The 18786-nt window shown below is 44.2% G+C and overlaps 1 protein-coding gene across 1 annotated transcript in view; it reads left to right on the forward strand.

The window, feature by feature from the left end:
* LOC143178638 (uncharacterized) overlaps positions 1–18786 on the forward strand; it is a 262313-nt gene that overhangs the window by 193418 nt on the left and 50109 nt on the right. The window contains exons 16-18 of the mRNA XM_076377419.1: positions 733–996; positions 1300–1353; positions 14593–14685. Coding sequence (XP_076233534.1) covers positions 733–996; positions 1300–1353; positions 14593–14685 — 411 coding nt within the window. The remainder of the gene's footprint in view (positions 1–732; positions 997–1299; positions 1354–14592; positions 14686–18786) is intronic.

The raw sequence follows: 18786 nt of genomic DNA on the forward strand, positions 1-18786 counted from the left end.
CACCTGCGTCTGGCTATATGCGACGTATGTTCACTTAGCCTCGCTAGTAGCGCGGTCGAGATAAGGTCGACCGCGTGGCTGACCACTTACGAACGTTACTACTTGCTGCTCGTACGGAGCCTAGGGAAGGGAATGACGGACGTCTGTGTCCTTGATATTTCCTGCACACTTGTAGACCACTTGTTACTGACACCCTCGCAGTTATTAAAGCAGAGATTGTATGACAATTAATTAGCGCTTAGAAACATTTCCTGGCTTTTTGAATTTCCGTCTATTCTTGGAATTACGAATATAGTGGAAGCGTAGAAAAATGAGGGAAGGCAGAGAAAAAGAGATTTCTAAATTGTAAATTAGAATTGATACTAGAATTGCTAATTAAAATAATAGTTACTGTATATGTAATTAGGGATCAAAATTAATTGGGATTGTAGGAAAACTGGGATATGAGAAACTGCGAAAAATGATTGTGGAGTGTACTAAAAAGAGGGTAGTCCAAAAACTACAAATAAATAATTCACAGTATATCTCCCCACAAAATTTGTATTCAGATCTAAATTAACAAATAACAGTCTCTCTCCTGCTATGTATCTTAACATCTTAAATACTGATTAAGGAGTAGGGTAGGCTTAAAATAATTCCCTTCTGCCACTTTCTCCGACCAATCTCAATCCCCTGAAATCCTCACTTGTCACCGCTGGGATTAACACGTTGGTGTTTGATTTTCGACGACAGTCGGAGGTGTTTCAGGCAGCGGTGGCGGCCGCAGCAGTTGCAGCTGCCAGCGGTGGAGGTCAACAACAAGCACCTACACCCGCTGGCAACGAGACCAATCCCGAAGGTGCCGTCGAGGGCAGCACTTTGGTGCCTGTCACCTCAGGTGCGACGACACCTGCGACCGCGACACAGGGTACCGACCTGAAAGGTCAGCCAAAACGCCTTCACGTCAGCAATATTCCTTTCCGCTTCCGGGACCCTGATCTCAGGGCAATGTTTGGGGTAAGTTGAGCTTCTCGCCTTATTCTAGCTTCTACAGATTTTTTCACTTTACATTTTCTACAGAGTTCAACCCTTCCTGGGCACACTGAGTCTATTTTGTACGTGTCTGTTTTTTTTCACTGTTCTAAGCTTTCAAAAAGGAAGGGTTAAGTTAGTTTTAATTTAATGATTAAAATCTTGAAAACGGTATTATAGGATTTGAGTAAAGTCTCTTTTTTCTTGCTTGAATAATTTATCATTCTCTTGAATAAAGATACATTTATAAAGATGACATAGTCTTCACTGATCCTTTTCGTTTTGCAGCAATTCGGGCCAATCCTCGACGTGGAAATCATATTTAACGAAAGGGGAAGCAAGGTAAGCTCACGTCGCCCTCAGGCTGCGAGCCACCCCTGTCAACCCACCCCCGAAAATACTGTTAGACTTAAGCCACGCAGCTGCGCCCAGCGGAATCCTTGTCGCCAGGACGTATTCGCTTCGTGCCCTCGGAATCACCTTAATTTCCTCGCTCGACGTTAATCCACCTCCGCCCCCTGTGTCCCCAGCGCAACCCTGCGACTCTCTAATTGTATAAATTCCACCCCCGCGTTCGTTTGGAAAGATATGAAACAGCAATCTCGACGGAGCCGAAAGTTTCTTCGATCGAGCAACTTTCTCGCAACTTTCGCAATTTTCCTCGCGTCCCGTGTTCCTTTCTTCGGTGTCTCACGATCAAGACCTCTGCCCCTCGAACGTGACCCGATTTCTCGCGCTGGACGCTCGGCTGGTCCCTCGTTTTATTGAAAAAGTTCACGAGAGTACGTCTTGGCCGCGAGGAGATCGCCAGGGCCTAATCACTTTGAGGGGATGCAGCGTCGTGGATGCTGTTTTCAACCCTTCACGATCAAATAAGAATCAAGAAGCAAGTAGTTTCTATTAAAAAAGAAATGTGAAAACTGAAGCGACGCTGCGTCCACTCGCCTCTACCTTCTTTTACAGCGCGGCGGCAATGCTTGTGCCACCAACACACAGACACACCCTACTCCACGATAGAAAAGAAACGTCCCTCGGTGCCATTGTCGCGCGACCTTTACTCGCGATTGTTCGAGCCCCTCGGCGACCCAGAAGTTTGGCCAAAATTACGACACTTTTTCTACGTTTTCCTGCCGTGTCCTCCCCCCTCCCGTGGGTGTAGGATTATGTTTCTGTTTTTCACTGGAACGGAGACAGTATGGCGATCGTGAATCGTCGAAACAGAAAGGGAGGTTATTCTCTCCGTCTCGAAGTACTTCGCGGGAGTAGAATTTTTCCGCGAAAGTGGCGCAGGAGTGCATTGAAAAGAAAGGTTCGAATCTAAAATTGGAGATCTTTCATCGTGGACAATGGCTGTCCTTTGATTCATACGACTACTTCTTATATGGATCGCATGATGCGGAGTCTGTAGAAAAGAAGCAATCTGAAGTCGAAACTCGAGTGGGATCCTTTCATACCGTGACCTTCGCTATTTCTGCCGCAGCCTCTGCGAACATTGATGCATCTTCGATCTTCCACTGTAGCCTGACTGCAGAGAATTCTTGGGAGCAATTTCTGCTCGGTGAACTTTGCGACTTCAGTGAACTGAACTCTCCTAGGAACGGTTTCTTATAGAATTTTCGTGAGTTTCTTTTAACTGTGGCTCAGTTTACCCGAACACGCAAAGAAAATTGCGAGATCCAGGGAAGGAAAAAGAGCGATGTGTAATGGAATGGCAGGATCATACGTGCGGCAGAGTTTGAAATGCAAATTGCTTGCAATATGGATGACAGAGGTCTGGATAAGATCCGCAGTAATACATCGTGCCGACAGGCAGCGTCCGGCGAGCTTGCATATTCAGCGTCTTTGCGTCAAGCACAGTCAAGTGCACTTCATCAAGCTCTGGTAACCCAATGCCATCGGCTGCTGACGATGTCACGCACGCTCGACCGTTGTCCACTCGACGATGATCGACCCCTCGATCCTCTTGGACGACCTCGCAAGGCGATCCTTGCATTAACGTCAAATCTGCCAGAAGATGTCTTCATTAATTGAGTTGAGAAAATTAGTTCCGCGATGTCAACGTGTTGACATCATGGCCACAATTTAGAGAAAATTATGTGTACCTATAATTTGAGATATGAAAGGTTTGAAATATTCACTTGTGTACAGGTTATTAATTAGTACTTTTCATTGGTAATGTTTTTTGATGTAGTATTTTATTTGAATTCTGGTGGTGTGGCTACATGGTAGTGTAGGGAGTGAAATTGATGGAATAATTTAAATCGTAATTTAATATGCATTCACTTTTGGAGAGCGTCGAACGTAGAACAATCGTATAAAATAAAATAGAGTATATGAGTAATGAATGCATCATTGATAATTCAATATTTCTGTGTTTAATGATACAGAGGGTAGTACTCGAGCGATCAATTTATCTTTATTTTTTACTGTTCGAGGTACAAAGGCTAGTTTCATTTCCTTAAAAGCAATTAGATGAGTGAATTTATTTCCATATTACCTTCAAGTTCTATCATAACAAAATTTCATTTTTGAGGTCTCGAATGCAAGTTACACAGAAATTAATTCTCGAATTCATTTTCTCTAAGTGCTCACGTTTCACAAGTGTTCCACCATTAATAATCCTCAAGCTTATATCGAAGAAGTACTGCACGCCAAAGTTGATTCGCTCCACAGTATCTTTAGAAGACCTCAAGCTTCTCTGACTTTGATTGGACCCATCACAAAGGAGTCCCAGTCGAATCGATCTCCAAAGTCCTTCGACTTCAGCGGACTTCCGGCTGAGAAGGGACTCCAAGTATCGGGAACTGATATTGGTCACCGAACTCGCAGTATTCCCCCCAAAGTTTCCTGTCTTCCGCAAACTCTGCCAAAGCCTGGGAACAGCCATTTAAAAGGGAAGCCCATCGAGCAAAGTATGTATCCTCGTCGATTCTGTTTAACAGCAAAAGTGCACGGTTCTCGATGGGTTAATTGGACCTCCTGGACAATCGCTTCTCTCGCCTCCTCCCCTCGACAAAGTTTCCCCTCGACTAGTGAAATCGCGCGGAAAGTTCCAAGCAATAGCGAAAGGCGAAAGGTCTCCAGCGGGAAGTCCATCGTCGGTGATTCGATCGACCGAGGGAGCAGTAATTAGATCAGGAATCCATTATTTCGAACGTAATGATCCCAGGGACGCGTTCAGCCCCCGCCGTGGACAGAAAACTCGCCGCGGGGACTTCGCCAGTGGAGCTTCGGAGTTTCGAGTTTGCATATTCAGCGGTTCCTGGCTCCTTTGGGTTACACCGTTGTAACCAGGAGGCGAATAATCAGAAGCAATTTTGAAGTTTCCGCGTTTGGTTCCCGACGGGACTCAAGATCCAGGCTGGCTCCGAAGCGAGTTAACGCTGCAGCATAGAAGGGCTTAATCGGTTCTGGTTTTCTCCGAAGCCTGAAGATCTGCTAACGCCTATTTCCCTCTGAAGCGGAACTCGAAAGCTGGTGCAGCCGGGCAGGGCTCGAGTCCCATTCATGGAGTTAATTAAAGCCTCCTGGAGACGCTGGATGTTTTCACTCTTCCTCCATAACTGGAATTCTAATTTGAAAGCAGTTGGCGATCGATTGAGCAAGCGAACCCTCGTTTCCTCGTAAAATCGAAAATCAAATAAAGGACGACAACGACTGTCGACTAAACTCTATTAGCCAATAATGGCCCAGAGAGGTCTATTTCGATCGTACCAGGGCAAGTCTGACAGGAAGTTCGCTTCGAGGCACATCCGTCGCGGCTACAACCAATCCCAGACGGGATGGAGCCTTTCCAGTTACAGCAGATTGGAGGGGGATTAATTAAACTCGCCGAGGATGGGTTATCGTTCCCTGGCGATCGTCGCGAATCCGCGGACCTCGGTTTTTCTTTATTCCCTTAGTCGATGGCGATGCTGCTCTGATTAGTTGTGCCAAGTAGCGTTCATCGTGAAGCTGCCCGCGATGGGGCATCGCGCTCCAGTTCTTTCAGCGAGTCTTCATATTCCAGATACGCTGGAATTGCTCTTTCGCCTGATTACTGGAGCAAATTCATGATTTCTGTGAATGTGGGAGGGAAGCATCTTTCTGTGCTTACTGGTTATCTTTTTTCAAGTGAGGATGTTCTAGTTAGGCGATGGCTTTAGATTATTCAGAGTCATATATCCCAGTTTCGTTTCCAGGAAAGTATCTTAGTCAGAGGACACCTGACGAGCTGCTAGGCAACTGATTACTCAAAAAATCATTTCAGGGTTCTTTTGATACAAGTCGAATGGTAGAGACACTTTTCCTTAGAATTATTCTTTCATTTTACTTATCTCTTGTCTTTGAAAAAGCAAATTGAACTCTCTATCTGATAAGTAAGCTTCCAGCTCATTCAAAACCGAGAACTTCTATTGACTCAGTTAGGTACAAAGCTCCATGGAGACATTACTGTCCCAATGAATTTATATCCAGACAATAGTCTTCTCTTTTTGATAAATTCCTCTGAATTAATACTTCTTTAGACTTTGTCAAACTCTGATGCCCTCTGTAAAATAATTTCCAAAGAATTGAGGGTTCTACGAAATCCCCTACCTCGCCCAAAGGAAAGTTTCCATCGTTAACAAAGCTCGATAAATCGCGGAAAAACTGCCCTATATAAACCAAGCTTGGCATTCCTCACGCGTCGGACATCCAACCGCGACAATGGCACCGCTCACCTTTTGCATTGCAAATACATTTCGCGAGGTTCGAAGCAAGCACGTCAGCGTTGCCGTCGCTTCTTAGCATTTAAGCGATCGTCGGGACGTGACGGGATCCGAAATCGACGGAATCAGCGCGCAAATATAGCGAGGCGAACCTGGAACGAGAGAAAAAGGGACTAAGGGGAAGGGGTAAGAGGGAAGGGTTGGAAAAATGGAAATATCCGCGAGGGGAAGCTTTTGTATTGCTATCGATCCCGTCACGAGCCCCTGTAAGTCGTATTTTTCGCGCAGCTCTCGCGAGAATCGCGTCCACCGTCTTCGTTTCCGCTTGGAAGCCATCCACGATGCCAGTCTGCGTGGAAACGGGAGCGCAGGCTCGAGTTCTCGCGCGGGTAGCGCGTGACCTAGCTGCTAAGGTGTGAGAGAGACTGATGATGAGTGATAAGAGAGTCTGAGAGAGACCTTTCTCGAAAGCTTCGTCAATGTAAATGGAATGTGGCATCCCTAATGAAGTGCAGCATTTTGGAGAAGAGATACTTTGAGACCAGCGTGGAGGAGGGCGCCGATTGCTATTATGTTTGATCCAGAGTTTAGAGTCTGAAGTCGCAGAAAGTCGAATCATTAGAATTGAAATTGGATCGAGAAATTCAGGGGTGAAAGAAGGAAGGGAATATTGAATTTGGCGGGCGCTCGATCGGCGCGCTCTTCGAACGCTGAGTATGTGCCAGTGACACGTACATACATACCATAATATATAACCAATGGTGTTAGTTCTCGTAGTTGTTAGACGAGCTACTGCATTTTTACTAGCTAGCATTCCGCATTTTATCATTATTTAGCTCCCATTGGTTATAAGGCAGCTCGGTGCACCCTGCGTAACTGTGTTCGCGGCTGCTTTTGACGAACTGTGTACGAAAGTGACTAAACAACCTCCTCTTCCTCACCCCTCCCACGCACCCAGGCCACCCCCTGCAGGGGTCACTCGGAGCAAGACGCCACCCTCTCGAGTCTCACCTCCTTCCACGATCTCTCACGTTCTTGTACAGTTTCGGACCAGAGACGTATCTTCCCTTAGCGCCATCCTCCGATCGCTGTGATAAGCGAGAGGATCCAAGATGGACGCAGCGGCGGACACACGGTGCACCCGGTGGGCCGACTGCCGCCACTTCCGGTCAAGGAGGAGACCCTCGGGAGATGCTGCCCATTTGATTTGATGAAACTTTGTCACACCTCCAAGCTACTTCTCTAACCGATTCTCACCTCCACGAATCACGTCCCCTTATTCTACTTCTTCTTTCTCTTCTTCTCTCTTCTACCGCGAGTCACGCCAGGGCGTTTCAAGGTCTCCAATCAGGGGTGTTACACGCGTGATCGGCGAACAGAGACGGGAGTGTGCTGTAGCGTTGACTAACTAACTCGAGACTTGCCTGTTCCGTATATCGAGTCGGTTTTCACGAAGCTCAGACTTGTGTTTCGATTTCTATGGAGACACCTTTTCCCACTACACACTCACATGTTACGGACACACGAGTACACGCGCGTATACTGTTGGTTCACGCAACGCGATCAGTCTTTACTAATCCACCTGCAGTGTAGTGGGCTGCGGCGATTGGAACATCCCCTCTGGGTGAGATTAGTGTTTTTGGATATGGGGGTGACAAGTTTTGGAGAATTTCGTGTAGATTAGTGGGTCCATGAAAGGAAGTGTTTAGAAGGATAAGGAGAATAGCCTTTGCAATTTTTATGATATTTTTTTTCCTACTAGAAATGGTAATTTTCTTAACGAGGTGTAGTTGTTTAGAAAAGAATCTAAGGATTAAGAGGAAGAATAAATTTCAAAAGCGTGAGATTAATTCCTGAGTGGATGTTCGATAGCGCTGCAGCCCAACACGGAACAGCATGATACCGTACATATTTATATTTATCATTGCATCTTCCAAAGTTTCTTAAGTATTCTATATGAATATATATATGTATAATGACATATACGTATATGTATATTGCCACGTAACACGCATAGACACACACACAGACTGACACAATGTACACAGATCTGTACATGTACGTACGTATTTATATCTGATTGTTCTATCGTTTTTTATTATTATTATTAATTATTATTATATGTAAATAGTAGTCGCACGCTTTTGTCTAGGCGAGTCGAAGGTATTAATGAAAGGCCCATGCTTTCTACCTCTTTTAATTAATCACGTATGTGTCTTAGGATAGAGAAACGCTGCTTTCCGACTCTCACCAACTCGTTTGTCCGACATTCAACTACGATTTCACGCGCCGTTTGCCACTCCTCGTCGCAGCAACACCGTTCTCTCTCTCTGTCCGCCGATAATCCCCCTAGAACTCCCGAAAACACCCCCAGTACAGATGGAGGACGGTCCATCCCCCATCGACCCTCTCTGGTTCTTGTACAAAAGCTTGAACGCGCGGTCTGATCTCGTCGAATAACGTTCGGGAGTCGTTCACGCGAAAAGCACGAAGGCCTTCCAGCGAATTTGCTTTCGGTCCGACTTTCGGATCGATCGATGGGAAACTGGAACGAGAGTTGAGAAGATTTAGAGAACCGTGTGCCATTTGGAGGGTAAACTCTCCCCAGAGCTTCCGTTCGCGAGGGATTTTTACTTTTCGTCGAATTTTATGAAAAGATCCCCTGGCTGGACCTGCAGCTAGACTTCTGCGGAAAGTTTCGAAAATTTCCTCCCCTCGGAGCCTTGAAACCCCTTGGAGATTACTCGTCGAGCACTTACTAATGACAGCGTGTATTACGTGGAAGAGGGAGGAAGAGAAAGCGAGTGAGTGAGCGAGAGAAAGATTGAGAGGGAGCAAGGATACACGTAGGAGTAGAGCCAATTTCGAAAGGAAAAAAGGGACACCTCTACGTGCCACTTCCATCGTAACACACACGCACACACTCCTTGTCTCTTGACTCACCCTCTCTCTCTACACGTATTTATCTATCTATCTATATACATACATATATATAATATCCTGAATCTCGTATTGTTTTGTGCGCTTTTATATCGCTGTTTGCCAGCTTCGGTCACAGTCTTCAAGTATTCTTCAAGTTCCTCCTGTTCGTTCTCCACCTCTTGTCGCGACCCATCTTCGCCCTCCCTTCATATCCTTCCACACTTTCGCACACGCACGCACACACACGTGAACACTATATTTGTCCTGCACGATCGTCTTTATGATCACCGTGCTGTCGGTGCTCGAGTATCGAAAGTTGTGGTTCAATATTTGGCTACTTGTGCTCTGATGAGGAGAGCTCCCCACATGGGAAGTTGAACATTTTTTATTTATTATGTGCTTGAATTTCTCAAGGTGTAAATCGTCATCTTTTTTGTTACTGAATATTCAAATTTTTAGATATTCAAATTTTCAGATATTCAAATATTCAAATAATTAAATTTTCAGACATTCAAGTGCTCAACTTAATAAACAACACGAAGTACCAGAGTCTCATATTACCCTCAGGGGAACCCTCCTCCCGAGTCTCATAAAAATCGCGTTTAAGAGTCATCTAATCTACTTCAGTTCTCGTTCCCTTCAGCTGAACATATACATCGTTATCAACTCGTTATCAACTGAGACTCGCGTTCAAACATCCAGTAGATCTCAATGAGCCCCGTTCGAACTCAGCAGCAATCAGTCGAACTGTTTCACTGCGGCGCAGTATGCCAATCACAGTCACGGCAGTTTGCAGCGCATTAATCCAAGTCTAAAGTCCAGTTCGCAATATCCAACCGTCGAAAGAATCGCACAGCGAACGGTCAGAGGTCCCGCCGCGTTCTTTGCGCGTCGCGAGCAGCCATTAATCACAGTCCACAAGCCAATTAGTCATCCAGAGATCGTATCTGCTGCTCGGTACGTCTTATTTACATTGCGCGCCATCGATTTCAATCGACTTCGGATTCGCTGAACGCTTTCACGATCTCATCGCTACCTGTGGCCCCCTGGGGAATGACTAGCAATGCAATTGTGTAGACTCGTAGGTTCTGATCGACTCCTGACACTTCGTTTAATAGACCTCACCGTAGCTTGGTACTGGAATTAATAGTTAGTTGCCAATTTAGATATCTGGACAGCTTTCTGAGTTGGACAAGTAGACGTTCTATCCCTTTTGATGCTTCGGTTCCTTCTTGGCTCCGCTGAGTCTCCACTTTCGCGGAGAAAGCAGCTAGCAGGTCTCTGTGCCACTTAGAGTTAATCAAAGTCATTAATTCCAATTGAGGACGCTCCAGGCGCTCGTGGCCGAGCAGCGTTAGTCACCCCTCTTGCAATTAATCGTTGCAGGTGTTAAAAACAAATATACTTTGGTTGCCTTTGATAAGGAACTGACTGTACCTTGTGTAATTTTACGAGTGATTCTAAGATACATTTCACCCTTCTGCTATGGACAGAGAATATATTGCACATTTTGGAAAAATGATTTGTTTACTTGGCAGTAGCTAGTTCTAAAGGTTAACCGAGAGTGGAGGCGCCAGACTGGAGACCTTCAAGCTCTACATTAAATAGTTGTATTGCAACCAATAATTAACTCCCCTAAGTGCAAGGAATATCATTGTTCTCACATCTACGGCCTGGTTAGCAGCCATCGAGGCCGCGATCTGGTCGGGAGACAAGAGGGAAAGCGTTCTCGACACGAAAACACTTCATCCACAGGGATAGAACGAGTTTGCTCGACAAAAAACCTTTCGTCGTCCATCATGCTCGATTACTCGAGCCAGGAACTCGATCACAGGTTTTCATTTCCACTTTCCATCAGAGCCTCAGGATTTTAATTCATATAGTTAGACATCCTTAGCTCGATATAAGGGACCTCTGATAAATATATTTTCACGATAACCAGATCTCAGGTATCCCCATCCAGAGTGATTCTTTTTGCCTTGAAAATTCTCAATGAATATTCGTATTAACTCCTCCAGTTCTGAAAGAATTTCACATCGACTAAATTAGTGGTGGCGTGAGAGATGCAAATCTGCATAATAATTGCCCTCGTGGCGAGTATCGTTTCCGCGACGATCTCGAAATAGCAGGCTACTCTTCGCTCGAGAAATTCTCCTGTTGCCCTCCGCCGATAGAGGCTCTGATTAATGGCGAGGCAATTTTGTTCTGCCCATGGAATCACTCTGTATCGCCTGGAACCTCGATCTAACGCGATACATAGAGAGCTAGCCTCGCGATACTGGCGAACCGCGAGAGCTCATTAAGCGACTGGATGAATGTCTCTCCTTGCATTTTTTTTTTTGCGAATTCAGTGTGCTGATTTGGTCAGGTTCGTGAAATTTTTATTTTCGTGGAACCAGCGATAATTGTGATACTTCTGAGAGCTGATTTTTAGGTAAATATTGAAGTGAGAAGAGAGAGATGTATTCATCAATTTTAATTTCAATTTTTTTGGATCAGGATATTTGTATCTCTCTGCTACTAAAAAAAGAAATAGAAGCTCAGTAATAAATTTCTTTTATTTTTCAAATATATTCATATACAAGTGTCTAAAAATACCTAGCATCTCTAGTAAAATCGAGAAGTGTTCCCCCAATTTAATGATACACACTTGAAGTTAAAATTCGCTCGCACCTGAAACATTTCCCAGATCTTCTACTCCAGTTAACAGAACTAGGTCAAAACGGTAGCTGTCCTTCAGCTCCCATCTCCGCAAGGGTAGAGGAAACCTCATTAATTTATCAAATTTATAATTTCGCCTCTAGAAGCAGCGAGTCCGATCAAACCACTAGCACACGATTCGAGTAACGTTTAGAGCGTTCCAGGGTGTTTCACAGGTCGCGGAGTATTAAGGGAAGGAAACGAGCGGGCGTGACTGCGATTTCGTTTAGGAGAATTAACGCGAGGCCTGCTTCGAGAAAGATTTGTAAGAGCCCGCGGTGGATTAATTTCCTGAAAGAAGAGAAAGAGGTTGGCACGCTTCGAGCGTCACGGGCTGCACGCCAACCTCAATTTTCCAAAAGCCGATAAGGGTTTAAAGAGGTTTTCGCCGAGATCGCGATCTGCCGTCACGAGAGCCACGTAGCTTCGTGAAACGACGCCTTTTTAGACTGTCGTCGATAGAAATTACCGTGGAAAATACGTGTTAACGCTTGCACGGTGGGTTTTTCTCGGTTGCTTTCGTTTTGTTCGACCGAAGCTTTTAAATGAGTGATGTCTTTGATACCACACGGTCGAGTCTACCTGTTGCGAATTTTTAGAGACGTCGAGAGAACTTTTTTTTCTTTTTTCTTTCAATAGAGACAGAATAGAATATACAGCAGCGGTTTTGTCGCTGAAGGGGTAGGAATTTGCAGAAATTGAAATATTGCTTGTGAACTGATGCTCCGCGTCACGTTCGATGCGTGTACTCGATATGCAAATCGATTCAGCGACTATTGGATTCCCCTTACGTTTTCGACCCGACGTACTGTCGGCACAGCTTATCGACATTATCGTGATTTCCCTCGCGACTCGCTGGTGCGTGCCATTCGTCTTTCCATTGCGAAAAGTCGCTGGGAAATGCGCGATAGATTTTCTTCAATATTTTTATTCCTTTCCTCGGAATATGTCTGAAAATTTAAAGGCTCTAAAAAGGTAGTTAAATAATAGAATGACTGATTTTGTTCTCAAATTTTCCAAGTAATAGCGATTTCATTTTTCGTACTTCAAAGTGATCTAGCATTCAAATTTTTCAATTTCTGAATTATCGAGTTATGTAGTCCAATTTTCAGTTTCTCAAATAGTAAGTCTTTTATCTCCCTTTTTTATTTTTTAAATTGCGAAGTTACTCTAATTTTCCATTTCTCAAATATTGAATCTTTTATCTCCTCTACTGTACAAATTTCTCAAACAAAATCGCAGTCCTCGCGCACCCTCTACCGCCAGTTACATCTTCCCCTGATCAATTAACGAAACTCGGAGAAAAATCGCAGGTTGATTATCCTGACGGAATTCCCGACGAGGCAATTCAATTTCCTCATCCTCGATTCGATTATGGCCCCCCGTTGAAGCGAATTACGAGGGCTCCTTGAGGGGAAACACCGACGTTCTTCTCCGACTCGCGTTACGTCAGGTCCGCGATAACTTTGCACTCTCCTCTTTTCGTTCTTCTCGAGGATGCCCGTATTTGATTCGGTTTTAATACGATTTCTCAGCTGTGGCGACAGCCCCCGTATACGTAAGCGCTCCTGGCAGAGGGCAGGACGAGGGGAACTCGATTATCCGTGCAGGGAACCCTCCCTGCTCTGATTACGCGAGAAGCGCTGATTAATTCTCTCAGAAAAGAAATTCGTCGCTCCAGACTGTCAGACGGATATTGAGGCAGTTTTGAAAGGATTCTGACTCTTTAGAAGGGATTTGTCTTGGTTTGAAGCGTCAGGGAGATTCATCTCCACGGCGTCGTCAGGGAAAATGGAAGTTGCATTTAGGGTGGAAAGGTTCCTCTAACAAGATTAAACGAGGGGGTGACTTTCGAATTCTTCACGTCTCTGCTCCAGTGAAATTATTTCTAGGAAATGAAATCTCGAGAGCTTTCACTTTCTTCGACTGCATCTACGAGCTCACACGCTATAGTGGCTAACACACGAGCACACGAACACACGCGGCACAGAATTTAACCCCGTTCCACTGTTTCTCCATCCCTCCCAGTGTTCTAACCACCCCTCTCATCTCTTAATTTCTTTTTCTCGTACACGCACCTCTCGGTACAAGCAAGAGTCTTTATTAATGATATGACGATGACCATGATGACATGACACGATATGATATGATATGATAATGAGATGATTAATGTGACCATGACCATGATTTCTTACCATGATTTTATATTTACTTATTTGTTGCACGTTGTTTGGTGCGTCTCCGTAAGCAGTATGACGCGCTCGCAGACCCTCTGGCAAGCCGACATTTCGCCGCGGGAACTTCTCTGACTTTAATTAATCATCCCCTAGCCCTTCGCGCCCTTCACCAGCTTCCCTCGCTCATTACAATATTCCAAATTCTTAAGATATAATAATAAGCTATTATACCGCGAATAGTCCAATAACTCGATCAGGTTCAAAACTTGCTGAAACTAAAATTCAACTCAGCTTCTAAACTCGCTAAACCTAGATTCAGTTCCATAACCAGAACTTCAGAATTTCGAGTCCTGCATAAAATAAACGGAGGAATTTATTACAATTGAAATCTCGCGTGATTCTCGCGTCATTCGTCGTTCAAAATCGTGTCTCCAAAGAGACTCGTCCGCGTTATTGTTTCACAACCGACATTGTTCCTCCATCAAGACCTCGCCCGAGGATTTCCACGAGTCTCTTCGAATTTCCTCCGTCGCGACGCGTCCCAGCGCCGAAAGTAGTCCCGCGGAACTTTCGCCCCCTCGGCCACGTCTCGAGAGAATCTTCAGAATTAATTAGCGCGACCTCTCGCGAGGGCCATTGTGCGTCCAAAGGATAAACGAGAGAATGGATTTTTCGTCATAGCAGTCGCGGAGAGAAGCGATAAGGGCTGGGAGGGGTGGGCGAAGGGCAAGAAAGGGAACAAAGGAACGTCAGCATAGAAAAAGAGCCTCGCGAGGAGGGTTCCATTCGCTCGCGGAATCGTGAATGAAAATGTCCCCTGATCGACGCGAATCTGCTCGTATTGTACCCCTAAGGGGTCTGTCTTTGCAACATATGTAGAGCACCCCCGTGAAAAGTATCAGGATCCCCGTGAAAAATCGCGTCACGTGTACCCCTTTTTCCTTCACCCTTGTCTGCCTTCCTCTGTCGCCTGATTGGCTCCCCCACGCAAGAAACAGCACGAAATGTCGGTTCGGCCAGACGGCCGTTTGCCGAGCGCTGGCAGTCTGTAAGTTGAGTTTAATGCATGTTGTTTTGTCTGTCCTTGCATGCAGGGATTCGGTTTTGTAACATTCGCAAATAGTGCTGACGCGGACCGGGCACGTGAGAGGCTACACGGCACCGTGGTTGAGGGCAGAAAGATTGAGGTGTGCATGAACATTCTTATACTTAAATATATATGTATACATACATATGTATATGTATACGTCGCCATTAATTCATATAAACACGATGTAATTCTTTACAGGAACACGCGAGAGGCGCACGCGAAGACACTGTCGCGAGCGGCTCGCGCTCGATCAACAGGCGACCAGACTCTTTTCAATAACTAAATTCTCTTCGACTATTCAAATTATTCGAGTTCCATTTGATAGTATTCTTGAAACATGGGTCGCCTGTTGGACGCTGATTTCTTAGTTTAAGTGACCGCGATGGGTCGAGCTTATAAATATTGCCTCTTTTGGTCCACATTTTCAGATTCAGAACTTCTCACTTTTTTCAAGATCTTTTTTTAAAGTGTTTCTAGAATTTAGATAATTTATGAGGCTTCTATTTGTGAGCTCGATCTTCGCGACTAGTTTTAAGCGAAAACGGTTTCGATTAATGGAGGACGAGGCTAGTGTCTCAGGGATGGATCAAGCTTTCAAAGATTCGCTACCTTGAGACGCTAGTTATCGAATTCTGCTGGAGCCATGGTCCCCAGATGTGTTGACTATTTCGATACGATTAAGCGATAGATAATAGTGGAATAGAAGCATTAGGGGTTGCAAGCCGCGAAATGGGCTCCCATGTGAGCTGAATCGATCCGATGAGCTACTCTAGCGTAGAGAAATTTGGGGGAAATTGATGTTGAAAGCTTTGGAAAGTCTTTTATTGATCTCACTGAATTTGGGGAAATTTGTTTGAGGATCGATTTGAATCGGTTCAAGTTGAGTTTCGGGTTTAATATGGACGAATGGCTTCGACAGAATTAATCCTCAGACCTGGATTGTTACAATGGCGAGTTTATTGAAAGAGAGAAATTTTGGTAATTTTTCATCGATCAAGTTCCCTCATTTAGCCTCAGAAGCAACTGGCTAATTAAAGAAGCCATTGCGTAATATTTTAGAAGCAATATTTATGCAGAATTCGTCTCTCTTGAACTGTTCTATATTTTCTCTGCTAATTTTTCAATTTTCTCTTAAATAACCTTATTAAAAAATCACAAAAGCTTGAAATGGGACCATTCTTCAAAGAGTCCTTCTTTTACGAACTCTGTTTCTCCATCGACGATCGAACATATTTAAAAAAAATTCATCGCCATTGCCAATCCTCGTCTCGACGCCTCCACAAAACGGCAGAGCCACCAACGCGGGCGTTCGCGTCTCACAATAAAAGAATCACAATCAAGAATTCTCGAAACGAATCGAAAGAATCTCGTATCTCGACAGAATCGAACGACCTCGTCCGCGTGGGTGGCGCGAGCCGCGTGACAACCGACGAAGTTGAAGGGGTGGACGCGCTCGAAGCAACGAGAAAAGATGATCTGAAAGAAGAAATACTGAAACACGAAAGAGAGGCAAAGAAAACCGTGTGTAGACACTGACAAAGAAAGAAAGTGATACTTATCCAGCGAGCTCGACCAACCATCGCTGACAGCGTCGAGAATGACGCCATAGAATTAAAAAAGAAAAAAGACAAAAAAAGACAAAATAACGATGAATTGAAAGAAATAAGTGTCTGACGCGAGTCTCTTGTCCCTATAGACGTCTTCTGCGCGCGAGAGTGGGACAGATTCGAGACGCGCGCGGCAAAGATAAAACGCATACGTTGATCGATAAAAACGAGAAAAGACGAAATCGTTGAGAGAGCGAGCGAGAGAGCATAGTAGAGATAATATGAGAGAGTAAGAGAGAGCGAGAGAGAGAGAGAGAGAGAAAATTGAGAAATAAACGGGCAAACGGGCTGAGCGAGGGACACTGAGGAGGCCAGTCGAAAAACGATCCCCGAAGTGTCCGAAAAGGTAAGGAATACCAAGCGTCGAGCGAGGATCCGTTCCGACGACTATTTTGGAGTCGTCACCGAGACATCGCCTCGCACTGCCCGCTCTCTCACCCCGATACCACACGGGAATCGCACGATCGACTTCACACGAACGCTTTTACTCCCCCTTTCTCGGTCGACTCTTGTCGCGGGCGAGCAGACGATCGACTTCTGGTTAGACTCATAACACATTATCCTCAGTAGTATATTCTCTATGTATTTTATTAACACAGGAATTTATAAAACACTTTAGTGAGTATCTTTAGACTGTTTTTTGAAACAGAAATTATGTAGGGTTGATTCTAGACAATTTCTTTTATTCTGCATAGAATTGACTGTAATTTATAATCAAGTGGATGTAAGAAATAGCTATTTTTGTGAATACAGGGAATCTGCAAAAATCTACAGTCATTTTTATGGGAAATTAAAAATATTGAAGTTTCATTTATTTTATTTATTTATCTATTCTAGGGTATGCAGAACCCTTTTGTATAGAAAATAGTAAAAAAATGTTAAAAGATATTAAAATATAGAATATTTTCGAGAAAAGAGTTGACAGAGGACGAATAGTTTGCTCGTCCACCCACAAAGACAACTTCCCCAGCATTCGCGCTTCGATTTCCCCGCGTTTCCGGTTCGATCTTCCCGACGCGTTTCCGTCAGTCCCCGTTCGCTTTTCGCGGTTGCTAGTGTTAAGTTTAACCGTAAGACACTCGAGCGAGTACTTTCACAACTGGCGAGTTTGGAGCAGATACTCGTTCAGCACTGACGAGTTTGCGTCTCGTCCTTCATACTTTCAGACCAAGTGTACTATTTACTGAATATTTTGTGTTAAACCTATTTCTTTCAGGATTCAATGATACGCTAGTATACGAAATGAGCAATGAAATATATTCTTGAACGCTTCTCTTTATCGAAAGGGCTCAAAGTTACACAGGTTTAAATGATGAATTATTCTGGGCTTGATTCATTCTTAAAATCATGAATGAAAAAGTGTTTCGATTGACGCCTGTTTAATGGTAAAATGCAGGGAATGGAATTATCTTTGTAATGAATATAGAGTACCCCCATGTTTCGAAGTCAAGAAACCGCGAACTTGATGAATGTTTTATAACTCCAGTCGAGCTAAAATTGCCAATTATATAGGGGCTTCATTCATTAGCAAAATCATGAATGAAAAAGTCTCTCGATCAGCGTATATTCAATGGTAGAGTATTAGGAAAGGGTTCCTCTTTGAAATGAATATGAAGCACCCCCATTCTTAAAGTCAAATGACCTCGTCAGACAGCTGAAACTTCTGTGACGCGCATCAGGTGAAAATTAACAAGTTTTAATGCCCTGTTACCATGTTACACCTGCGAAGCCGAGTCGTATTTCTGCCTGACGTGGTAATGGAAATTCACGAGCGTGTTTCACAAGGTTGCGCGTTTTTATAAGCTCGGGAAAAATAGTGAAGCCGTAAGCGGCGTAAGTCGGGGAATGGGATCAAACGCGAGCCGAGTCAATTTTGTTTGGATAAACGTCTGCCACCTATGTTTGAAATGGAATGTTTCTCTGAAAAAATGCTCTTAGAAACTGAAAATAATTTTTAGGATACTTTAGGCACTTATTCCACAATCCTTAATACTAAAAAGTTCAAAATGGACCATAAAATATATACATACCAAATTTTTAATTAAGCTTCCAGTTTTTTCGAGAAATAAATTACGTAGGCATATAATAATTTGGTGATTAACATTTGAAAGATTTGAAATTAAATCTTCTACTAGTTCAGGCTTGTTGAATAGTAGAAAAGGAAAACCAGGGATCAGACTTTCTCAACAAAGCGCAGCTAAAACAATCACGCAATTATTCTTCCATGTTCTTATACACCCCCAACAATGCTTTAGACTTAAATTATTTCCCATCAAATGTTTCCCCTCGTCAAATATTATCTCTTCATATTTGCTCAGCTACCTCGCTGCTCCACATTTGTTCTATGGCAACCTCCCATCCAAGAACTCCCACTCGAGCCAGTTTCCTAAAGATTAATTACCCTTCATTCACCAATGGACGACGAATAGAACCAGGAGCTTTATCATCCAGGGAATTCCGCGAGAGACCTTCCTTCCAAGGACTCGAATCGAAGAAATTACGCTTATCCCCATGTACTCGACTGAAATCAATGGCTGTCGTGGAAAGGACTCTTCTCCTTGCCCATAGAATGATACCTCGATGGAAATAGC

Source organism: Calliopsis andreniformis, chromosome 4 (assembly GCF_051401765.1).
Source record: "Calliopsis andreniformis isolate RMS-2024a chromosome 4, iyCalAndr_principal, whole genome shotgun sequence".
NCBI lineage: Eukaryota > Metazoa > Arthropoda > Insecta > Hymenoptera > Andrenidae > Calliopsis > Calliopsis andreniformis.